General features: G+C 36.3%; 2 protein-coding genes across 2 annotated transcripts in view; both read right to left on the bottom strand.

Moving 5' to 3' along the window:
* Window positions 1-20,223, bottom strand: part of LOC123928181 (complement factor H-like) — a 37,973-nt gene extending 17,750 nt beyond the window's left edge. Inside the window, exons 1-7 of the mRNA XM_045983286.1 lie at window positions 20,220-20,223; window positions 8,328-8,366; window positions 7,519-7,701; window positions 5,715-5,888; window positions 2,724-2,900; window positions 1,796-1,978; window positions 1,503-1,685 (exon numbers count right to left, since the gene is read on the bottom strand). Of these exons, the coding sequence (XP_045839242.1) occupies window positions 1,503-1,685; window positions 1,796-1,978; window positions 2,724-2,900; window positions 5,715-5,888; window positions 7,519-7,701; window positions 8,328-8,366; window positions 20,220-20,223 (943 nt within the window). The remainder of the gene's footprint in view (window positions 1-1,502; window positions 1,686-1,795; window positions 1,979-2,723; window positions 2,901-5,714; window positions 5,889-7,518; window positions 7,702-8,327; window positions 8,367-20,219) is intronic.
* Window positions 1-22,851, bottom strand: part of EIF2D (eukaryotic translation initiation factor 2D) — a 407,204-nt gene that overhangs the window by 213,406 nt on the left and 170,947 nt on the right. The gene's annotated exons all lie outside the window — the stretch shown is intronic.

Below are 22,851 nucleotides of genomic sequence, written 5' to 3'. Positions count from 1 at the left end.
GATCAGAAAAGAAGAATAATTGAAGCAGATACTTTAGAATAAGAATGAAAAGTTGAGCATTTTGATGCCTGTTATAACTTTAGGTTTTTCCCTGATGTGAAATAAGGGGTGATCATTTGTGGAGATAGAAGAGGACAAAGATGAGGTTTGGTCTTGAAGGACTGACAATACTTCCAGTGGGAATGTGTTTAGCAAAAACGTAAGGATTAATAAGCAACAAAACTTATGATTCATTCAACAGACTCTTGTTTAATGTGTGCTGCATGTCTGCCAGTCTTTTGGGTATTGGGAATACATCATGAACAAAAGAGGAGTAAATCTCTGCTCTCATGGACGGTGTGCCTAAGCCTTGTCTTCCTTGGAACAATTAATTAATGCCTAGAAATCTGATGAATAAGTAAGACGGTACACCCAGGGCTCTCTTTGAATGTAGGACTTAGGAAAACTCTAGGAAAGAACTCCTTCCAAGAGAAAATTGAAAAGGGTCCCCAATATTTTCCATGTTAGTCATAAAAGACTTGGTCATCCAAAGGTCAGGATGATTTACATACCTCAACCTGAGTGAAGTCATCCATCAGATTTGTTTCCTGGCCTAACTCTGACTGCTTTTTTTTTTTTTTTTTTTTTAATTTATTTGACAGAGAGAAATCACAACTAGGCAGAGGGGCAGACAGCGAGAGAGGAGGAAGCAGGTTCCCGGCGGAGCAGAGAGCCCGATGCGGGGCTCGATCACAGGACCCCGGGATCACGACCTGAGCTGAAGGCAGAGGCCTTAACCCACTGAGCCACCCAGGTGCCCCTCTGACTGCCTCTTTTGACCCGAGTTCCACTGATTGAGAGGGCCTACAGCCCACCTCAGCACATTAACTTGTTGCATTTGAAACAGATTGGGAAATTGTTAGAGACTTGGAGAGAGGCAAGATTCCTATAGCAATGTAGCAATGTAGCAAGTGTGTATTAACTTCCTTTTCCAGGGCCTGAAATTGAGTTCCACCTGAAAACAAAAGCGGTATTTATGCAAATATAGTTCTGTTTTCCTGGCAATTAGTACTCCTATTTAAATCATATGAATAACCATAAGTAAAATTTACCTTCGTACTTAAAAACTGTTAATATCAGGGACAGAAATACTGATAAAATTCTATTGCTAATTTGTAGACATATAATGAGCTTAAGCAATGTCTGCTTTCATTATAATTTAAGAACTGACTTTTTATTTACATATTTGAGAGAGAGAGAGAGCATGAGAAGGAGGGTCAGAGGGAGAGGGAGAAGCAGATTCCTTGCTGAGCAGGGAGCCTGATGTGGGGGTCCAATCCCAGGACCCTGAGATCATGAGGTGAGCGGAAGGCAGATGCTTACCTGACTGAGCCACCCAGGTACCCCCACTGACTGGTTATTTTCAAGAATATGCCTAAATTTCAAAAATACGTTCACAAATATAGCTTTTACAATAAAATATTAAATTTCATTGAGTGTCAATTTGAGAAGTGTCTTCTCACCGATGCATTGAGGAAGTGGGGTCCACATTCCTTTAATACATGTAACTGACTTGTGTCCAATCATTGTAAAGTCTTCCATGCAATTGAACTCTACTGAATCTCCATGGTGATAGGGAGGGGCAGAAGACTCAACAACAGAGCCGTAATGAAGTTCAGGTATCTCTCTACATGTACTCTCCACCTCTGTCAAAATTTCACAAAAATATGTTTCTTTACAAAATGCAATTTATGTGTTTATATGAATACAGAGAGTGTTGATTTTTGTTTAAATATGAGTATTTTTTATACATTACCAATACACATAGGCAAGTCTGTCCATTGTCCGTCAACACACTGAATTTTTTTAAAACCCTTCATCAGAAATCTAGTATTGCAAACATATTCCACCAAATCATTGTGTTCATAGATTTCTTTTTGTGTCTCTTTAACTTTCCCATTGAGGAGCTGAGGAGGTGGAGCACACTGTTTTGTTTGCTCTGGAAGAGAAATACTGTGTAAATAATGGTTAAATTATCTGTTCTATGACTTAAAAATCCATAAAATAGAGAGTTTTAATGTTAATTTATGTAATTTACAATATAATTTATTATAGCATTCTTAAACAATGGTGTTACACCAGAAACATGTTTCCCAGTTCTATTACTTACACTGAACAAGGGTATTGGAAGTATATTTAAGCCCAGAAAATATGTTTAATAATCTAGATGTTCTAAAGATGTATGCAAACCAATTAATAAATGTGGTTGTGTAAACTACAGCAATATTCATATTCCATGGAAACATTTTATTAGAAGTGTGTGAGAAAATGCCATGATTTGAGGCATTTGATCAAGATATTTTAACTTTGATTAAAGCAACATGTGATTGAATTGACAATAAGTTGCTTGAATATCGTTTAGACACAATGAAACTTGAGGAAAGGCCCATGCTATATAAAGTGTCCAAAATTATTGGTGGAACTGTAGGCAAAAGGAAAAATAACAAAAGGAATGTGAGACATCATATGTGTATCTATGCATACTTCCACTACATATTTCAAGAAACAATTGGAGATTAATTGCTTAAATAAGGAAGTCTGAGGAATCTACCCACCCAGTACATGTCCTGGCTTAATGCACTAGATTATAGACACACTCAAAGCCAACAGAAAATTGAGATGTAAAAAAAGGCTGATATCCAAATCCTAATTCTTGTTTTAGCAATTGTAAGATAGATATTCACCTTTACATGTTGGAAGATTAGGGGACCATCCAAAGTCATAACATTGAACTGAATCTGGTCCAACTCTTTTAAGTCTTGACCTGCAGGAGAATTTCAACATGTCTCCAACTCTATATTTGTCCTTTCTGGGGTCAGCAAGTAAGTTTTCTTCTACTTCTGGAACCTTGCATTCTATTTCTATAAAAAAATAGGTCAAATAATTTGGTGAGAATATTTAATCAATCCCCACCAAAGTAAATTTTATGTGTCTTATAAAAATGAGGGGGGCTCCTGGGTGGCTCAGTGGGTTAAGCTTCTGCCTTCAGCTCAGGTTATGATCTCAGGGTCCTGGGATCAAGCTCCGCATGGGACTCTCTGTTCAGCGGGGAGCTCTCTGTTCAGATAAATCCTTCTCCTTGAAAAATATTCCATATTAGATGTTACACACCTTCTAAATTTATAGAGGACTCAGAAATATTAAGGCATTGAATATTGATATATGTATCCTGAAAATTTTTTTGTAACATCAATTTGCTTGTATTGGAACTGATTTTATAACTTCCATGTATTTATAAAATATGTGATATTGTTTTGTACTGTTGAAACATAAAAGTATTCTTTTGCATTAAAAAGGTGATGCTATAATTTTAAAATTGCACTGAAATAATAATTGGTGTTTTTGTTTAATGTAAATATAATTGGAGAACCAGAACACACATAAGGTGTTTCTAGTATGGTTTAAAGACACTATTAAAATTGTTTAATTTGTATTATATCATGTTAATTATATTAGTAAAGAAATAAGCTTGAACCATAAACTGAAACATGAAACAAAATAAAGAAACATGTTCAAGGCCATATAATTAGGCATATTCTAGGTGTCCTGACTATTTATATAGCATACAACTATCTATTCTTATTGCACCTATAATTTATATCATCTATTAATAAACTGTTGATTATGCTGATTTAATTTAAGAATATGAAAATTATCCCTTTAAATTTATCAGGTTTGTGACATTTGTGACATTGATGACATTCCTAAATATTATAAAAAATGCATTTTTCAAATTTGGAACCTTCCCATCTTGCTAATTAATTTGCAAAATTAAAACTGGAATTTAAATATTAGAATCATACTAAAATGAAAAATAATCCTTTGACATATTAAAGCATTTGTAATTATTAAAACATTTTGTAGATGAGGAAGAATGGACAAAGCTCCAAATAAGCTTGGTTGTTGCCTTAGGATACATGTTTAGTCAATGATGGAATTGGAATTTAGTAAATGAGGGAATTGGAATTGACCAGGCTGACTCCACAGGACTCGCTTATACTTCCTTATCCTTTAATCACTTCGTTCTCTCCACATCTATGAGAACAGTCATTCCAAAATGTTTTCTTCTCCCTGTTCTCTGGGTCCTCCTTTTTCTAGCTACTTTGCCACCTATTTCTCTTCTGCCTGACACCTAAACGTTGGAATACTTCAGAGCTCAGTCTTGAGCTCTCTTCCCTTTTTATTCTGTATTCTTTTCCATTTTGCTATCATCATTTATTGGGTGACAATTCCAAATACATCTCTCTTAGTTAGATCCATTTATTCAGCTCTGCAGTTTACATATCCAATTTTGACTGTCCATGGGCAGCTCAACCATAACGTGCTTAAGTCAATAGCTGTGATGTTCCTCCCAAAATGCTCTTTCTTCTGTCAGCACCATCTCAGAGAAAGGCATTGCCAGGGGCACCAGGATGGCTCAGTGGGTTAAAGCTTCTGCCTTAGGCTCAAGTCGTGATCCCAGAGTCCTGGGATCTAGCCCTGCTTGGGCTCTCTGCTCAGCAGGGAGCCTGCTTCCTCCTTTCTCTGTCTCTGCCTGCCTCTCTGCCTACTTGTCTGTCAAATGAATAAATAAAATCTTAAAAAAAAGACTACATTATTAAAAAAAAGAAGAAAAAAAGAAAGGCATTGCCATTTACCCGCTTGCTTATGAAAAAAATTTAAAACAAGCATGTGAATCCCTTGACCATTACTCTGTCTTGCATCCAATATTTAATAAACATCAGCTGTATTTTACCAAGAAAGTAGATCTCCTGCTTTGCATCTCGTCAGCCATCACCTTATCCCAATCCCCACACTGACTCATCCTGCATAAACTCATGAATCTTCTCTTACCCACCACAAGTACAATGTATAGAAAAAAAAAACCCTTAAAAAAAATCTAAATACATTTATATTCTTTCTTTCTTTAAGACTTCTTTATGGCTTTTTATCAATTAAAAAATTAATCTAAAGGCTGACATGCCTTGAAAATAACCTGAATAATCCTTTTTTGCTTCCTATCCAGCCTCAGTCCATAAAACGCTCCCAAATCTTGAGTAGAATCTGCTCACCCTGATATTTCCCAAATATGGTTTCATTGTCAAGGTTTTGCACAAACTGTTCCTTTAGCTTGGAACACTGTAAATCCACTCAAGTGTCCCACAGATTCAAGTCCTACTCGTACTCCTAGAAAATAGTGGATTCACAAACACAAAGAGAGTCATGTAATAATTCTCCACGGAACTTGTCAAAGTCAGAAAAGAAAGAGCTTTGGGACCTGAAGAAATTAACATTCAAGGTAGAAGGTGTAAAAGCTGAACTCAAGAGTAAAGTAGCTGAGGAAATTGTTAGAAATTATAATTTTGGTTTTCTTATGCCATACACTAAAAGACCCCCATTTAAAATAATATGAAGACTGCATTAAGAAAGATGATTATACTTTATTTACAAATCTATCATGCATATGACCCATAGGAAACATTAATGTACTATGTTAAAGATAAATTATTGTCTTTGGACTTTAAAACACCCCGTTCTCCCAGGTTGCATTGAATCAGGAGACACTTGTTTTTAGTCATTATCTCTTAATAATGATTTTAAATAATGCAAATTTTTTCAAAATGGAACATTTTAAACATATTTTGTTGATTTTGTTAATCCTGGAAAAAAGAATACCTGAAAAAAACAGCACTTACCATAACATTCTGGTATATGAGACCAACCATCGTTACCACACACTATGGAACCTGCTCGCCCATCTCTGCTTTCAAATCCGTCAAGGCACTCATAGTCCAACTTGTCATTGACTTTAAACCACAGGCTATTACTTCCGATTTTGGCGTTCTCCAATACTAGCATGTCACAAGATTCTAATGCATAATAGAATCCAAGGTTTCATTTCTAATATTATTTAATGGACAATGCAATTAAATCTTAACCCAAAGAGGTAAAAAAAACTTTATCAATTAGTATGTGCTAATAAATTATGTATTATATTTAAAGAATCTAAGAATACCAGTGATAAATCATTGTCTTGAAAAAGTTACTCAAAATGAAAAAAAAAATGTGTGTACACAGTTTTTCTTATCACTTAAATACTGTGAAAAATTTATTCTAAGAATACTTTTCTAGATATACTTAGGTGTTTATACCATGCTTATAATAAGATAAGCCATTACAGATGTATCATACCTTATCTAGCAAAGCAGAATGACATTTTGTTAATTAAGTTGCCAGACTCATTAGCACTGTGACAAATAGGCCAGATTGGTTGATTCAAGATTAATTTTCAACTGTGCAAGTAAATTTTTAAACATTCTATAAAACTGTACTTGACAACACAATAATTTCTAAAGATCATATGCTGATTTTCTTTCCCCAATATATTCCTAATGGCTATATATTCTTTTAAACTTACCTAGATTGAATAGAGAGATAACTTTTTTAAAATTTGTTATAAAGAAGTAAAGTGTTAAAAGTCTCAATTTTTGCTAACAATATTAGAATGATGCTAATAAAGTCTTAATAATTCATCTCAAATGTTATACTGTGTTATGTAGGCATCTACCTTAAAGCTTTTAAAAAGAAAGCAAAACTATACTAGTGAAAAATGAGACAGAGAGAGAGATTTCCTCTTTCATAATAAGAATGTTTTAATGGATTTTGTATAAAATGAGTTCGATATGGGAACAACTTTTATCATTTTTTTTCCTGGGGCTAGTGCCCATAGTAAGCATGGAAATTGAAAATATAAGGAAATGATAACAGTAGAAATGGATATTCAAATATCCAATTTACCTAAAGTGAATATACTAAATATCAGTTCAAACTATCACTGGTGTAGCTTTGGAGAATAAGATAAACTGAGCAAATTGTTCTTAGAAAATCTTTGTAAATATCTAGGGACAGGGAAATCTTTCAACATAGCTGCATTTGGTACTATCTGGCAACATTTCTGTCTCCAATAAATAGATGTCTATGAGATTTCCCAAGGGAGAGGAATTTTTAGAAGCAGACCTACCCTGGATTATCAAACATGTAAATTCTATAGGCTAAATTAAAATTATGCACTATGGACCCAGATCTTCATTTAAAAAACATAACTTTCATGCTTAGGAACAAAGACTGACATAAAAGTTTAATCACCTTAAAATAGGTACCGTAGGCACAAGGATGTCAGCTAAAAATAAGTGAGTTTATAGGAGAATACACATAAGGCTCTCTATCTAGTTTCCAAATCACAGGATGTTGTATTTTAATTAATTGATTACTTAATTAAATCACAGGATGTTTTAAAGTGGAAGAAAACTTGAACTGAAAGAGGAACTGATATTTCACCCTACAAGTGATGAATCTTAATAGTAAAAAAGTTACATATTTTTTCATTTATCTTTTCAAATGAGAACCATGTCAGCCCTTGCCCACAGAGAAGAATTAAGTTAAAGTAAACTTTTGCATAACAATCATCAGGATAATGAATATGAACATAAAATTACTCACTAATACATGTGGGTTGAGGAGACCATCCATTTTCCAGACATGTAATTGATCCTGAAGTTTTACCATCTGGTGTTACATATCCTGATTTACACTGATATTGTGTTTCATTATTCAAGGGATATGCAAGTTCAGATTCAGAAAAAAATCCATTTTCAATTGTTATCTCTGATTTTAAACATCTTTCTGAAAAGGGAAAGGTATAAGGTATAAGGTATAGGAAAAGGTATAGGAAAGGTATAGAAGGTATAGAAAAGGTATAGAAAAAAGGTATAGGAAAAGGTATAAGGAAAAGATAAGCATATAAATAAACATTTTTATGAAGACAAGTAATATAACAATGTAAAAAATAAGGAGTCATTTATAAATGAAAACCTAGAAAACCTGAATCACCCAAATTCTTGTGACAGACAAAATAAGCCATGAGATATTAAATCAAGATAGTTCATTAAAATTTCTTTTGGCGTAAAGAAGCAATATTTAAAATATCCAGAATCCCTTCTGGGAAATTATTAGAAGTTTGTTTGTCTAGTGGATCTGGAATCCTACAGCATGCCAGAATAACACTGGCAACGGATCCCTTCCAGGCATTTGTTTTAAACACTGTGTACTCAGGATCTCTGCAGCAACCCAGCATTCAGTTAACTAATTGGGGTATCTCAGATCAGGTGGTGATCGCAGAGAATCTGTCACCATAGCTACTACAACTCTGAGAATTTGAAATGTTTGTCATCATAACCTGGTGCTTAAAACCATACAGATGCATGCAGTTTAATGAATATGACACAGATTAACACCTTACATTCATTTACCTTCTAAGACCAAAATGATGATTCTCAAATTATGTATAACTTCATTTAAAACAATAAAGAAGACTTCTGTCAGTTACCAGATCTATTCACAAAATTCAGCTTTTGCCTAGCCCATGGATAAAGAAGAAATCAAAGGAGAAAACATGAAGTATATATATTTTCATACTTTTATTTTATTTCACAATTCCAATTCATAATTTTATTCCTTCTCTTGGGGGACCTAGTAGACTGGATATGGGGTACTTGGAATATTAAACACTGAGGATATGGAATTAAAAGTATATAATCTTAAAAAAAAAAAAGACATTAAAACAGCACCAGGGTGATTTGGTCAGTTGAGCATCTGACTCTTAATGCTCCGCTCAGGTCTTGACCTCAGGGCTGTGAGTTCAAGCCCTGTGCTGGGCTCCATGCTGGGCATAGAGCCTACGTAATAAATAAATAAAAATAAATAAATAAATAAATAATAAATAAATAGACATTAAGTCCTTTGAATTGAATGAAAAGAAAAACATTTTAAATAAAATTTTGTGAGATGATACTAAAATAGTGCTGAGAGGGAAATTTAACCATTGTATAGCTGTATTAGAAAACAATAGACTGCATGTTGACTCATTATTTCTGTTTTAAGACATTAGAAAAAAAAGCGAAAAGACCCAATATCTGTATAAATTTGAAAATACAGACTGTTATTAGGGAGATTGTGGAATAGGGTGTTTTATTATTCTCTATTTGATTTATTTGTGCTCTAATCTTTATTAATGCTTCCCTTCTAACAGTGGGTTTGGTTTGTTTTCTAGTTCCTTGAGGTTTAAAGTTAGGTTGTTTATATAAGATTTTCTATGTCAAAGTAGGCATTTGTCACTAAAAATTTCCCTTTTCCCACTGCTTTTGCAGGATCTCTAAATTTTGTTATATTGTGTTTTTGTTTTCACTTGTCTCAAGATATTTAAAAAAAATTCTCTTGCACTCTCTTCTTTGATTCCATTGTTGTTCGAGAGTGTGCTGTTTTCTTTCTATTTATTTGTGAATTTTCCCATTCTTTTTGCTGTTACTGATTTCTAGTTTTACTCCACTGTGGATGAAAAAGATACTGCACAGAATCTTTCACGTGCAGTTGAGGAGAATGTACTCTTCCACTGTTGGGTGGAAAATTCCATATATATCTATTAGGTCCATTTTGTTTATATTTTTGTTCAAATCTAGAGCTGTTTTCTTGAATTTCTGTCTGGGTGTGCTATCCATTATTCAAAGAGGGGTATTGAAGTCTCCTAATATTATTGTGTTGCTGTCAATTTCTCTTCTTTAGATCTGTCAATATTTGCTATATATATTTAGGAGTCCCAATGTTGGATCCACATATGTTGAGAATTGCTACATTTTCCTCTTGAATTGACTCCTTATTATTACATAATAACCTTCTTTGTTTCGAGAGACAGTTTTAGAGATAAAGTCAATTTTTTTCCAGTAGACGTATAGCCCCTCCAATACTCTTTGGTTGCCATTCACATGAAATATCTTTTTCCATTCCTTCACTTTTAGCCTATTGGGTCTTTAAATCTAAAGTGAGTTCTTGTTTGTTTTACTCATTAAAGTACTATATTCCTTTTAATAGGTAAGTTTAATCCATTTACATTCAAAGCAATTATTGATCGGTGAACACTCATTCCTCACATTTGGATAATTGTCTTCTCTTTTGTGATTGCTTTTCAATCTCTTCCACTTTTGATGATTTCCTTTATTATTTGATTATGTTTTATAGTTATTCACCTTATTCTTATCTTTGTACATCTATTAATGGTTTTCCTTCCTACTTAATGAAGTAAATTGACAAAATTGTACATACAAAGTGTACAATGAGATGACTTGGTACACATATGCATTTGGAAATGATTTTCAAAATTGATTATTCACCTCATAATTACTTTTTTGTAGGTGGAATGCTTAAGATTGACTCTCTTAGCAAATTGCAGATATACAATACATTACTACCTACTGTAGTCATCATGCTGTACATTAGATCTTCAGAATTTTTCATCTTATAACTGAAGGCTTAAACCCATGGACCATCATCTCATTCCCACACCCATCCCCCCACCATTTGCAAGCCACCGATAATTACCATCCTACTCTCTGCTTCAATGAATTTGACCTTTTCTTTTTTTCTCTTTTTGATTTTTTAGATTTTTTTAAAAAATTATTTATTTGACAGAGAAAGAGAGATCACAAGCTGGCAGAGAGGCAGGCAGAGAGAGCAGGAAGCAGGCTCCCTGCTGAGCAGAGAGCCCAATGTTGGCTCCATCCCAGGACCCTGAGAACATGACCTGAGCTGAAGGTAGAGGCTTAACCCACTCAGCCACCCAGGCACCCTCTTTTTGATTGTATATACAAGTTAAACATGAAGTATTTGTCTATCTATGGCTTATCACGAATAACATAATGTCCTCTAGGTTCAATCATGTTGAAGTAAATATCAAGATTTTCTTTTCTTCTCATGGTTGAATAATATTCCATTGTACTTATATATATCACATCTTCCTCATCCATTCACCCATCAATGGACAGAAGCAGGTTTTTCCCATATATTGTCTATTGTGAATAAAGTGATAATGAACACGATTTCATTTCCTCCAGATGTATACCAGAAATGGGTTTGCTGTGTCTTATGGTAGTTCTATTAACTTTCTGAGAACTTCCATACTATTTTCCATATGCATATAACAAATTACATTCCCATCCAATTATATAAGTGTGCCTTTTACTCCACATTGTCACCAACACTTATCTCTTGTCTTTTTGATAAAAGCCATTTTAACAGGTGTAAGGTGATAGTTTATTGTGGTTTTGATTTTAGTATGTCTGATGTTTAGTGATTTTGAATACCAATTGGACATTTGCATGTATTCATCAAAAAACTATTCTAAATTCTGAAGAAAAAACATTAATTTTAAAACAGACGAGGTATCTGTTCTCATGTATTTTCACTCTATTCAGGAAGTTTGTTATTAAATAAGTAATTAAAGAGATGTATGATGTGTATTACAGTAGATAAATTCTATTTAGCAAAATAAAATATGGCAAGGTGATACAAACTTGAGTGGGAACATTCCAAATATAGTGGAATAGTATGGACCAGAACAACATTCCTAATGCAAATGGGAAAAACAACAAACTCGTGTGTGTGTGTGTGTGTGTGTGTGCACAAATTGAAAGGAACTGGATATTCTGAGGGAAAAAAAAAAGGATTAAATGACCTAAACCAAAGTGACAGAAGGGCCTATTTCATGCAAACATATTGTTTTTAACCATTTATTATGTGGTTGTGTTTGCCAACTCTGGGTATGGATTGAAGATCAGGCTTTGCCTGAATGTGCAACTGTGATGAGGAAAAGAAGAACTAGACAAATTTTGGAGGAATGTCTAAAATGAAAAATTCTGAAACCCCACAGAATAAAGGTGCTTCCTGGAGCCCAAGTAATTTCTTAAGAGTGGAGTGGAAGTTCCTATAGTCTCATAGAGAAAGTCCTAATAAGAAAGTTATGTATTTGTTTCAAATACACAACTGTATCGCCATCAAGACAGTTGCTACCTTTGAAAGTCACTCAGAGTGAGATTTAGGAGCGGAGGTCAGAACATCAGAAAAGCAGGATGAATATCTTAGAGTGTTCAGGATGGAGGAAGAGAGACCAACTAGGTTCTTGATAAAAAGCCAAGAAGGTCTCTATCTTGAGACTTTTGAAACTAGTAGTGGACCAACTCAAAATAGAAGTGCAACCCAGATCCATCTGAGTTCACTTCTTGGTTAAGTCAAGAAAGAGCAAACAGGGGTGCCTGGGTGGCTCAGTGGGTTAAGCCTCTGCCTTCAGCTCAGGTCATGGTCCCAGGGTCCTGGGATCAAGCCCTGCATCGGGCTCTCTGCTCAATGGGGAGCCTGCTTCCTCCTCTCTCTCTCTCTGCCTGCCTCTCCAACTACTTGAGATCTCTGTCTGTCAAATAAATAAAATTAAAAAAAAAGAAAGAGCAAACACTTGTCAATGGGAGGTAAATAATATAAACATTATCACTACATTTATTTCATATGAAATGTATGGCTTTGGGTAAAAAAATTAAAAGACACACAGAGAAGCAAAAAATGTGATAAAAAATGAAGCAAAAATAAATGGCTCATAGAAGCAGACACTCAAATCCAGATGTTGAAATTAGTGTCAAGTTCTTTAGCTGTTATATGTATGTTAAAGGAAATACAGGAAAATAATAGATAAAATGAGAAAAAAGATAATGATATTCAAAAGAAATCTGATACTTTAAAAATAATCATGTGTTATACTAAAAATACAAAATAAGTATCTGAAATAAGCATGCATTGGATGGACTTAAAAACCAGTTGGATATAACAGAACACAAATATATTAAATTTGAGACTTGATGTAGAAATATCCAAAATGAGTACAGAAAGATAAAAGTGTAGAAAACACCGATAACAAAAAAGTACAAGCAAAATATGAAGCAGTCAAGTGATACGTGTATGTCTGATTAAAATTCCAACACTAGAGAAGAGAAAAAAATATTTGAAGAAAGAATAACTCAAAGATTTCAAAAACTGATGAAAAAAATCAACTCTCAGATTCAAAAGCTAAGGGGGGAAAAAAAACCCAGAAGGGTAAATACAAAGAAAAATTATAAAACTATACTGAGAGAAAATATACAGAGAGAATTCAACAATAGCAGACTGACACTACAAAAATCCCCACTAAAGCTCTCTACGCTGAAGAAACATGATCCCATATACAAACAAAAAAGGGTAACATAAAATGAGGAGAACTGAAGAAAATAAATATATGGGTTAATAAAAAGACTACCAAAAAATAATAAACAATGTGCTGTATATATTTTAACAGAATTTTAAAAACTCTATTGACTTAAAATTGATAAAAATGTCTGATAGTGCTTGCAAAAAGTTCATGTAGAAATAATATGTAGAAATAATAATAATAATGTCAAGACCCAGCAGATGAAATTAAACTGTTTAATGTTTACATAGTTTAGCATGTAGTGAAAATATTAAGAGTAGACTGTAATAATTTGAGTATTAATATTAAATAAATAAAGTTTTGAAGTTAAAAAACACTTCTAAACTCATGGGTTAAGAAGAAATCCCAATACATACTAGAAAATAATTTGATGTAAACAATAATGAAAAAATGATATATATCAAAATTTGGGATGATACTGAAGCAGAATTCCTGAACTTTCCATTCGGGAGCCCTGTCCACAAAAGCCCTGCACTGTGACCTCAGGTAGTTGCAGAAAGTTGTCTGGCTCTGGATAGATTTTAATCCTTCCCCTTAGTGGGTAGAGGAGGCAATCATTCAGGAGGTAGGATATCGCTATTGCCAGGAGATTTCAAAAACCTTGAGTCCTGGGGTGTCTGGCTGGTTCAGTTTGCAGAGCATGTGACTCTTGATCTCAGGGTTGTCAGTTCCTGCCCTACATTGTGTGGAGAGATTACTTAAAAATAAAATCTTTAGAATAGAACAAAACAAACCTTAACAGTCCCGTAACAAAAATATGTTAAAACCCCCTCTAGCCTCAGTTTGTTGGCTTCCCCAGCCATTTCCACATAACATGCAAGGATTAACAACATTGCTATTAATACCTGAAAGGCTAGGGGAAAGAAAAGGATAATGGTGAAGGATCTAAACAAGTATTTCTCCAATGAGAAAACGCGAGTGATCAGTAAACTGATGAACAATTGCTCAAAGTGAAAATGAAAACGAAAACCATAATAAACCATGAATAAAACAACATGACATTGGTTTAGAAAGTCTAGAAATCCCACTGTTTGGAAATACTGTGGAGCATTAGGAACTGCTGGTCCAGAGGAAAATGGGAACCACCACCACTGGAAAGAGTGTAGCAACTTGCAGTGAAGTTGAGAATACACATTGGTTATTACTTAGCACTTTTACTCCTAGGAATATGTCACTGAGAAACTAACACACATGTCAACCAGGTTTCATGTGTGATGGTATTTATAGAATATGATTTTTAATAGCCAAAAATGGAAACAACTTCACAGTATCTATCAATAGTTGAATGGATAAAAATCTATGGTATATTCATGCAATGGAATAGCACACCAATGCTACAAAATGACATGAAGAGATAAAATAATGATCACATGCACTAAGAAGGCACATAGGTATGTTGATATTATAGGATGATTTCATCTATATAATATTCAAGAACAAACATATATATTAGGATGTGTCCATGGGCTGTGAAGCTATTAAAGAAGAACAAAAGTGTAATTACCAGAAATATTAAGATAATGTTTTCTTCTAGAGGAAAGTTAGGGTTACTGACATAATAGAAAGCCACTGGGATTTTCTGGGATACTGGGAATGTTCTATTTTTTGACATGGGTGGTTTGTTATATTTGTAATATAGTAACTTCATATTTTATTCACTCTTACATCTTCTATCTCACAATAAATGTATTAAACTAACAGAATCTGCATACAGAGTATGATTCTTATTTTGCAAAAATTAACTTACATATAAAGAGATCACAGGATGTTAATAGGAAGCTCATGCCTACTGAGTGTAATTGCTAATATTTTTAATACTGCCTGCTGTTTAATTTAGGTATAAATACCCTTGCTACTAGAATGACGACAGGAAGAGCTAAGACGGCAGGGTGGTAGGAGGACCCTAGGCTTGTCTCATCCCTTACACACAGCTACAGAAATATCAAGTCATTCTGAACACAAAATCGAACTGCATATTGATACACTGCACAACTAGGGAGAGAAAGGGCCACATCCTGGAAGGTAGGAGTTGCAGAGACTGGATTTAGGGGAGAAATGGATCACAGGTGCTGTGGAGGGGAGCCCTGGTCATGGAGAGAGGCAGGAGAAAGAAAGAGGGAATGAGAGAGAGAGAGGCACAGAGGGGATTGCACAAGGAAAACACATCCCCAAAGACACTGACTGGGAAAATGAGAGGGGCTGATTTTTGTGAGTTTTTACAACCAGTGGGCTCAAAGACTAGAGTTTTAGAAGTCTGCAGCATGGCCAGTGTTGAGCCCTGAGGGCCCTGCAGTGTTACTGTGGAGAAGGAGGGCAGATAACCTGGGGGCTGAAGATGCAGTCTGAGGATCCCCTGGGAAGTCCTGGGAGAGACTGTTCCCTCCTCTTGAAGCACATCTGGGAGAGGTGCCATTCATTGTCTCTCTGGGAGAAAAAAGAGCTGGCAGGCACCATTTCCCAAGACACCTGCTGAGGGCAGCTAACCCAAACACTGGTTCTTTGACACACTTTGCTTCAAACTACCATGCTCTTGTGCTTTGGTGTGACTGCCCTTCTGGGATAAACGTGCATCAGTCCCAACATGGTGAGACCTTCCTGCAGAGGACCAGCATGGGTCTGCACCATGCCAGGTCCCTAAAGTTTTGAGTTCTAAAACTCAGCTGCCCTGCCTTGGTTAGAACACAGGTGCACTGTGCCGCTGGGCAGGCACATAGCCCAGATACAGTCAGGGTGAAGGCAGGATCTGAGGGACATCTGAAACACATAAGGGGAGACCGTTCCCTCTTTTGCTAGGGCTTCCCAGGCAGAAGTGGGCACGAACTCCCCTTTCCAGAGGCAAGGGAGAGGGCTGGCAGCATTTCCCGCCCCTGTGACTTTTCTTGTTATTTCTTTTGGGGAGAATTCCTCGGTCCTGGCATTTTTGTCTAAGAATAAGCATTTGACAAAGTAGAGTAACCATTCTTGATAACAATGCTCAACAAAGTAGGGATACAGGGAATGTATTGCAACATCATAAAGACTGAATATGAAAACCCACAGGTAATATAATTCTCAATGGGGAAAACTGAGAGCATTTCCTCTACCACCAGGCATAATACAGGAATATCCATTCTCACCACTGTTATTCAACATAGTACTAGAAGTCATAGCTTTCAGCAATCAGAGAACAACAACCACAAAAAAGGCATTCATATGGTTCACATGGGGAGGAAGAAGTCAAATTTTCACCATTTGCAGATGACATGATACTCCATGTAGAAAACCCTTAAGACTCCACTAAAAAATTGCTAGAAATGATACATGATTCATAGAAGTTGCAGGAGACAAAGTCAACATACAGAAATCTCTTGCATTTTAATACACCCATAATGAAGTAGCAGAAAGAGAAATCAAAGAATTGATCCCATTTATAATTGCACCAAAACCCATCTGATACCTAGGAATAAATCTTACCAAAGAGGTAAAAGATCTGTACTCTGAAAACTATAGAACACTGATGAAAGAACGTGAAGATGACACAAAAATTTGGAAAAACATTTCATGCTCATGGATTGGAAAAACAAATACTGTTAAGATGTCTCTACTACCCAAAGCAGTCTACACATTTAAAGCAATCCCTATCAAAATACCACCAGCATTTTTCACAGAACTAGGACAACCTATCCTAAAGTTTGCGTGGAAGCACAAAAGACCCCCAAAAGCCAAAGGAATGTTGGAAAAGAAAAGCGAAGCTGGACACATCATGATTCTGGACTTCAGGCTGTATTACAAACCTGTAGCCATCCATACAGATTAGTACTGGTACAAAAATAGATACATAGATCAATCAGTGGAACAAAATAAAACCCACAAGTGGGCCCACAACTATAAGGTTAACTAATCTCTGACAAAGCAGAAAAGAATATCCAGTGGGAAAATGACAGTCTCTTCAACAAATGGTGTTGGAACACTGGACAGTCACATGCAAAAGAATGAAACTGGACCACTTTCTTACACCATACACAAAATAAATTCAAAATGGATGAAAGACCTAAATGTTAGACAGGAAACCACAAAAATCCTAGAGGAGAACACAGGCAGCAACCTCTTTGACCTCTTTGACCTAGCAACTTCTTACTAGACAGATCTCCAGAGGAAAGGGAAACAATAGAAAAAATGAAATATTGGGACTTCATCAGATAAAAAATTTCTGCGCAGTGAAGGAACCAATCAACAGAACTAAAAGGCAACCTTCAGAATGGGAAAAGGTATTTGCAAATAACACCTCTGATAAAGGGTTAGCACCCAAAATGTATAAAGAACTTATGAAACTGAACACCCAAGGAACAATTAATCCAATCAAGAGATGAGCAGGAGATATACAGATGGCTACCAGACACTTAAAAAGATGCTCAACATCACTCGTCATCAGGGAAATACAAATCAAAACCACAATGAGATATCACCTCACACCTGTCAGATTGGCTAAAATTAACAACACAGGAAACAATGGTGCTGGAGAGGATGTGGAGAAAAGAAACTCTCTTACACTGTTGGTGGGAATGCAGCCACTGTGGAGAACAGTATGGAGTTTCCCCAAAAAGTTGAAAATAGAGCTTCCTTATGAGCCAGCAATTGCACTACAGATTATTTACTCCCAAAATACAGATGTAGTGAAAAGAAGGGACACCTGCACCCCAGTGTTCATAGCAGCAATGTCCACAATGGCCGATCTGTGGAAGGAGCCAAGATGTCCTTCAACAGATGAATGGATAAAGAAGATGTGGTTTATATACGCATGGGATATTACTCAGCCACCAGAAAGGATGAATACCCACCATCTGCATAGACATGGATGCAACTGGAGGGTATTTCCCTCAGTGAAATAAGTCAATCAGAGAAAGACAATTATCATATAGTTTCATTCATATGTGGAACAGAAGGAATAGTGCAGAGAACCACATGGGAAGGGAGGGAAAACTGAATGGGAAAAAGTCAGAGAGGGAAAAAATAAACCATGAGAGGCTCTTGACTCTGGGAAACAAATTGGGGTTTACAGAAGGGAGGTGGGAGAGGGGATGGGGTAACTGGGTGATGGGCATTAAGGAGGGCATGTGATGTGATGATCATTGGCTGGTGTATGCAACTGATGAATCATTGAACACTGATGATGTACTATATGTTTGCTAACTGAATTTAAATAAAAATGGGAAATTCAATGATACTTATCACCATATATATTTACTAGCATTACTTTAATTTGCTAAAGTCCTTTCTTTACTTGGTTTTATGACAATGGCTTAACAGTCCATTCTAGAATTTCTTTTTAAAAGGCAAGAGGCAAATAACCAACCGAGCTGAATCCCATCATGAAACATATTCACTATGAAAATGTTTATCATTTCATAGAAGCTCCATATAAAACTGTTTTGTGTCGTAAATAACACCTGTGTTGGTTTTCATATACATTCATTTTTTCTTTGATGTTTTAGCAAATTTTTAGCACATTTATGTTAGGGAACTTTTAATAAATGATTCCACAATATAGTTTTGATTTTTAGAATTTAAGTAAACAGACTTTTTTGTCCACTAGATGGTGCTGATGCCCTATTATAAAACAATACACCCCCCAGCCCCCAGGGGCAGTTGTTAGTTTTAAATTTAGTGTTCATGTTTTAATATGAAAATTTTATGCTTAGTTACAGGCTAATATGTGTGTTTTCAGTTTAGAAATTCAGATCCACTTCATGGCATTCCGATACTGGAAAAACAAATTAGTTAAATTTCAAACAAGGTTGCTATATTGTGAGTACAGAACTATATTTCACTAGTGTATTAACATTTTGATAGAATTAGTTCCTATCCTATTAAGTTAATAAAAGGGAAGAGTAATAAAGTTTTTTATCAATTAACTTACTCTGTTTAAGTTATTATTATTTTTTAAAAGATTTATTTATTTGAGAGAGAGAACACAGGAGCACAAGCTTGCATGGGGGGTGAGGAGGAGAGAGATGGGGAAGGGGAAAGGGCCTAGGAAGAGAAAGAGAAAGACAGAGTTTTAAGCTGACTCTGCGCTGAGCTGTGAACCCCACAGAGGGCTTGATCTCAGGACCCTGAGGTCATGACCCAAGTCCAAACCAAGAGTAGGCGCTTAACTGGCTTTGCCACCTAGGTTCTTCTAAATTATTTTTTTAAAAGTAACAATTATACCAAAGGAGTAATCCATCCACAAAACAGTAATCAATACACAGACATATACACACAGGGTCAGCCCATTAGCTAGCCTGAGCCAAATGCATTTCCTCTCGGTTATATTTCAAGATAATTCTTGATTTTTCAATTTTATTAACCACTTTTAGCAAGCAGATATAAAAGACAAGGGTATATCTCTTTGACGTCATCTTCCTACCACCTTCTCACAGATTTACTGTTATGCATGTTTACTATAGAGGAAGAGTTCTCCTATCGATTACCCTTTTTACTTCAAGTAATTCTTAAGAATTTCCATGAATTTTAAATGTCATCTCTTGACTGTAAGAAAATGGTATCACAATCCCCTACTCCTTTTTTTTTTCATTTTATTTATTTTTTCAGTGTAACAGTATTCATTCTTTTTGCACAACACCCAGTGCTCCATGCAAAACGTGCCCTCCCCATTACCCACCACCTGTTCCCCCAACCTCCCACCCTTGACCCTTCAAAACCCTCAGGTTGCCCCAACCTCCCACCCCTGACCCTTGAAAACCGTCAGGTTGTTTTTCAGAGTCCATAGTCTCTTATGGTTCGCCTCCCCTCCCCAATGTCCCCTACTCCTTTTATCCATCCTACTGCCATCTCCAGAATCTTAGTTCTGAGTATTATCAGTTTCCACCTTGACTGTGGAACGGCTTGCGAACCAGTCTCCAAGCCTCCATCCTCCCATTCTCCACAGGGCTACACAGGAGTTATTGCAAAATTGGTCACGCTGCTCTTCAGTTTAAAATTCTTTGGTGACTTTCCCTTTAACGTGTAAGACATTCCAAACTCCTTACTCTGCCCTTGGAACCCCCTATCTGGCTCTTGTCATTCTTTCTGACATCATCTTGTCTCCTCTACCACGTACTCATTGCGCCAAAGCCTCCCTGGTTTGTTCATATCAAATGTATTTTTTCCTGTAGGTCTTTTGGTTGTTTTCTCTCCTGCAACACGTACACTGGAGGCTTTTGATGGTTGCCTTTGTCTCATCTTTCAGGTTCTGCTCAAATATTATTTCCTCAAAGTGACCCACTTCAGACCAGCCCAGCTAAAGGCTCTTACCCCACCACCCCATCTCTGTTGTTTCCCTCAGTCCCTACTTTACTTCCTTCCCAACATAGTTCATGATTCGTAATTATTATTCATAATCCTTTTACAAGGATTTCATCTATCCTGCCATCAAAATGTAAGCTCCCTGAGAAGAATGATCATTTCCATCCTGTTTTATAGAAGGAATGATTCTCAATAATACTCAGATCCTCTAACCTCAAATTCACCCCCTTTCTACTTCGGTTAATAATCTTCAATACGCTGAGCATTATCAGCTCATGTCATAACAAAATATTTAAATGATTCACTATCTTGTGGTCTAACAGGAATTAGGCATATCTTACAAAACATGACTTTTACTTGTCTGAATTGACCCAAAAAAGGCAAGTTTAGTTAAACTACATTCTCAAAATTTTTTTTTTAATTTGACAAAACAGTAATTTCAGCCTATGTAGTCAAACTATTGGCATGGGAGTTACAGCAACCCCTATTGTTTGAATTAAATTGGAAGTTTCAAATAGGTAACATAAACATATTTCAAAAGCCTACAAACATTTTCAGGGAAGACTCAGCTGACGACTCTATTTTTTTTTTTTTTAATAATATCTCTCTTCTCAAGTTCTAAGTTAATGAGTGAACTGAACTTTCTATTGTCTTAGGTACTCTTTAAGTTTAAACAACAAATATTTAACTTATGTGTTATGTAGTCACTTAAAATTTTTTTAAAGATTTTATTTATTTATTTGACAGACAGAGATCACAAGTAGGCAGAGAGACAGGCAGAGAGAGGATAGAGGAGGAAGCAGGCTCCTCACCACGCAGAGAGCCCAATGTGGGGCTCGATCCCAGGACCCTGGGATCATGACCTGAGCTGAAGGCAGAGGCTTTAACACACTGAGCCACCCAGGCATCCCATAAATTTAAAAAAAAAATTATAAAACTATCTGGATAAACTTTTTATTTTCTTGGCCTGATTTTGTAATTTAAAATTATTCTGTCCGGAAATAAGAGTATGAATGGTTTTGGCTATTGGATAGGAGTAGGATTCACTTTGCTTTTAATTGAGGGACATAGTTATAAAAAATTGCTTAAAGTTAAAAACAAATATCGTTGATAACTTAATAATCCTCATTTATTTAATATTCCCAATTTCAAATGTTAAAGGAATATTATTAACATAAAACAGAGAGCTAATTACTTGTTTTTAAATTAGTGTATCTATAAACTGTTATTTGATAAGTATTCTTAATCAAATGAAATAAATCATGATAAATTACATATTTAAGAAAACCTCAATGAAATATGTACCAGATTGCTTTGGTAGACTAAAGTTGTTCTCTTCATACAATAACTCTGTTTTTCTGAAATAATTTGGGGGAAAAAAAACAGGAGATACTATCTTTCAGCTAGTCTAATTTTAAATTTAGTTGATATTAAAATATATTATTAAGAAAACTAAAAATCGGGGAGGAGTCAAGATGGCGGAGAAGTAGCAGCCTGAGACTACATCAGGTAGCAGGAGATCAGCTTGATAGCTTATCTAAACATTGCAAACACCTACAAATCCAATGGGAGAGCGAAGAGAAGAAGAACAGCAACTCTAGAAACAGAAAATCAACCACTTTCTGAAAGGTAGGACTGGCGGAGAAGTGAATCTAAAATGACGGGAAGATAGACCGCGGGGGGAGGGGCCGGCTCCCGGCAAGCGGCGGAGCAACGGAGCGCAAAATCAGGACTTTTAAAAGTCTGTTCCACTGAGGGACATTGCTCCAGAGGCTAACCCAGGGTGAAGCCCACGTGGGGTCAGCGTGGCCCCAGGTCCCGCAGGGTCACAGAAGGATCGGGGGTGTCAGAGTGTCGGAGAGCTCGCAGGTATTAGAACGGAGAAGCCGGCTGCAGAGACAGAGCCGAGGACTGAACTCTCAGCTCGGGGTTACCTTGAACTGGTCGCGGGCTGGGTGAGCTCGGAGCGCGGCTAGAGGCTGGGGATACGGGAGTGATTGGGTGCTGTCCTCTGGGGGCGCATTGAGGAGTGGGGCCCCAGGCTCTCGGCTCCTCCGGGCCGGAGACTAGGAGGCCGCCATTTTCATTCCCGTCCTCCGGAACTCTACGGAAAGCGTTCAGGGAACAGAAGCTCCCAAAAGCGAACCCGAGCCGATTACTTAGTCCGGCCGCGGGTAAGGGCGGTGCAATCCCGCCTCGGGCAAAGACACTTGAGAGTCACTACAACAGGCCCCTCCCCCAGAAGATCAACAAAATATCCAGCCAGGACGAAGTTCATCTATCAAGGAGAAAGCAGGTTCAATTCCTAAGACAGCAGAGCAATTCCAGAGGAGGAGAAAGCAAAGCACGGAACTCATGGCTTTCTCCCCATGATTCTTTAGTCTTGCAGCTACTTCAATTTTTTTTTCTTTTTTCAATTTTTTTTTTCTTTTTTCAATTTTGTTTCT

This window comes from Meles meles, chromosome 17 (assembly GCF_922984935.1).
Source record: "Meles meles chromosome 17, mMelMel3.1 paternal haplotype, whole genome shotgun sequence".
In the NCBI taxonomy this organism is placed as follows: domain Eukaryota; kingdom Metazoa; phylum Chordata; class Mammalia; order Carnivora; family Mustelidae; genus Meles; species Meles meles.
Note: the sequence above shows the minus strand (reverse complement) of the source record. Positions and strands in the feature narration are given on the sequence as shown.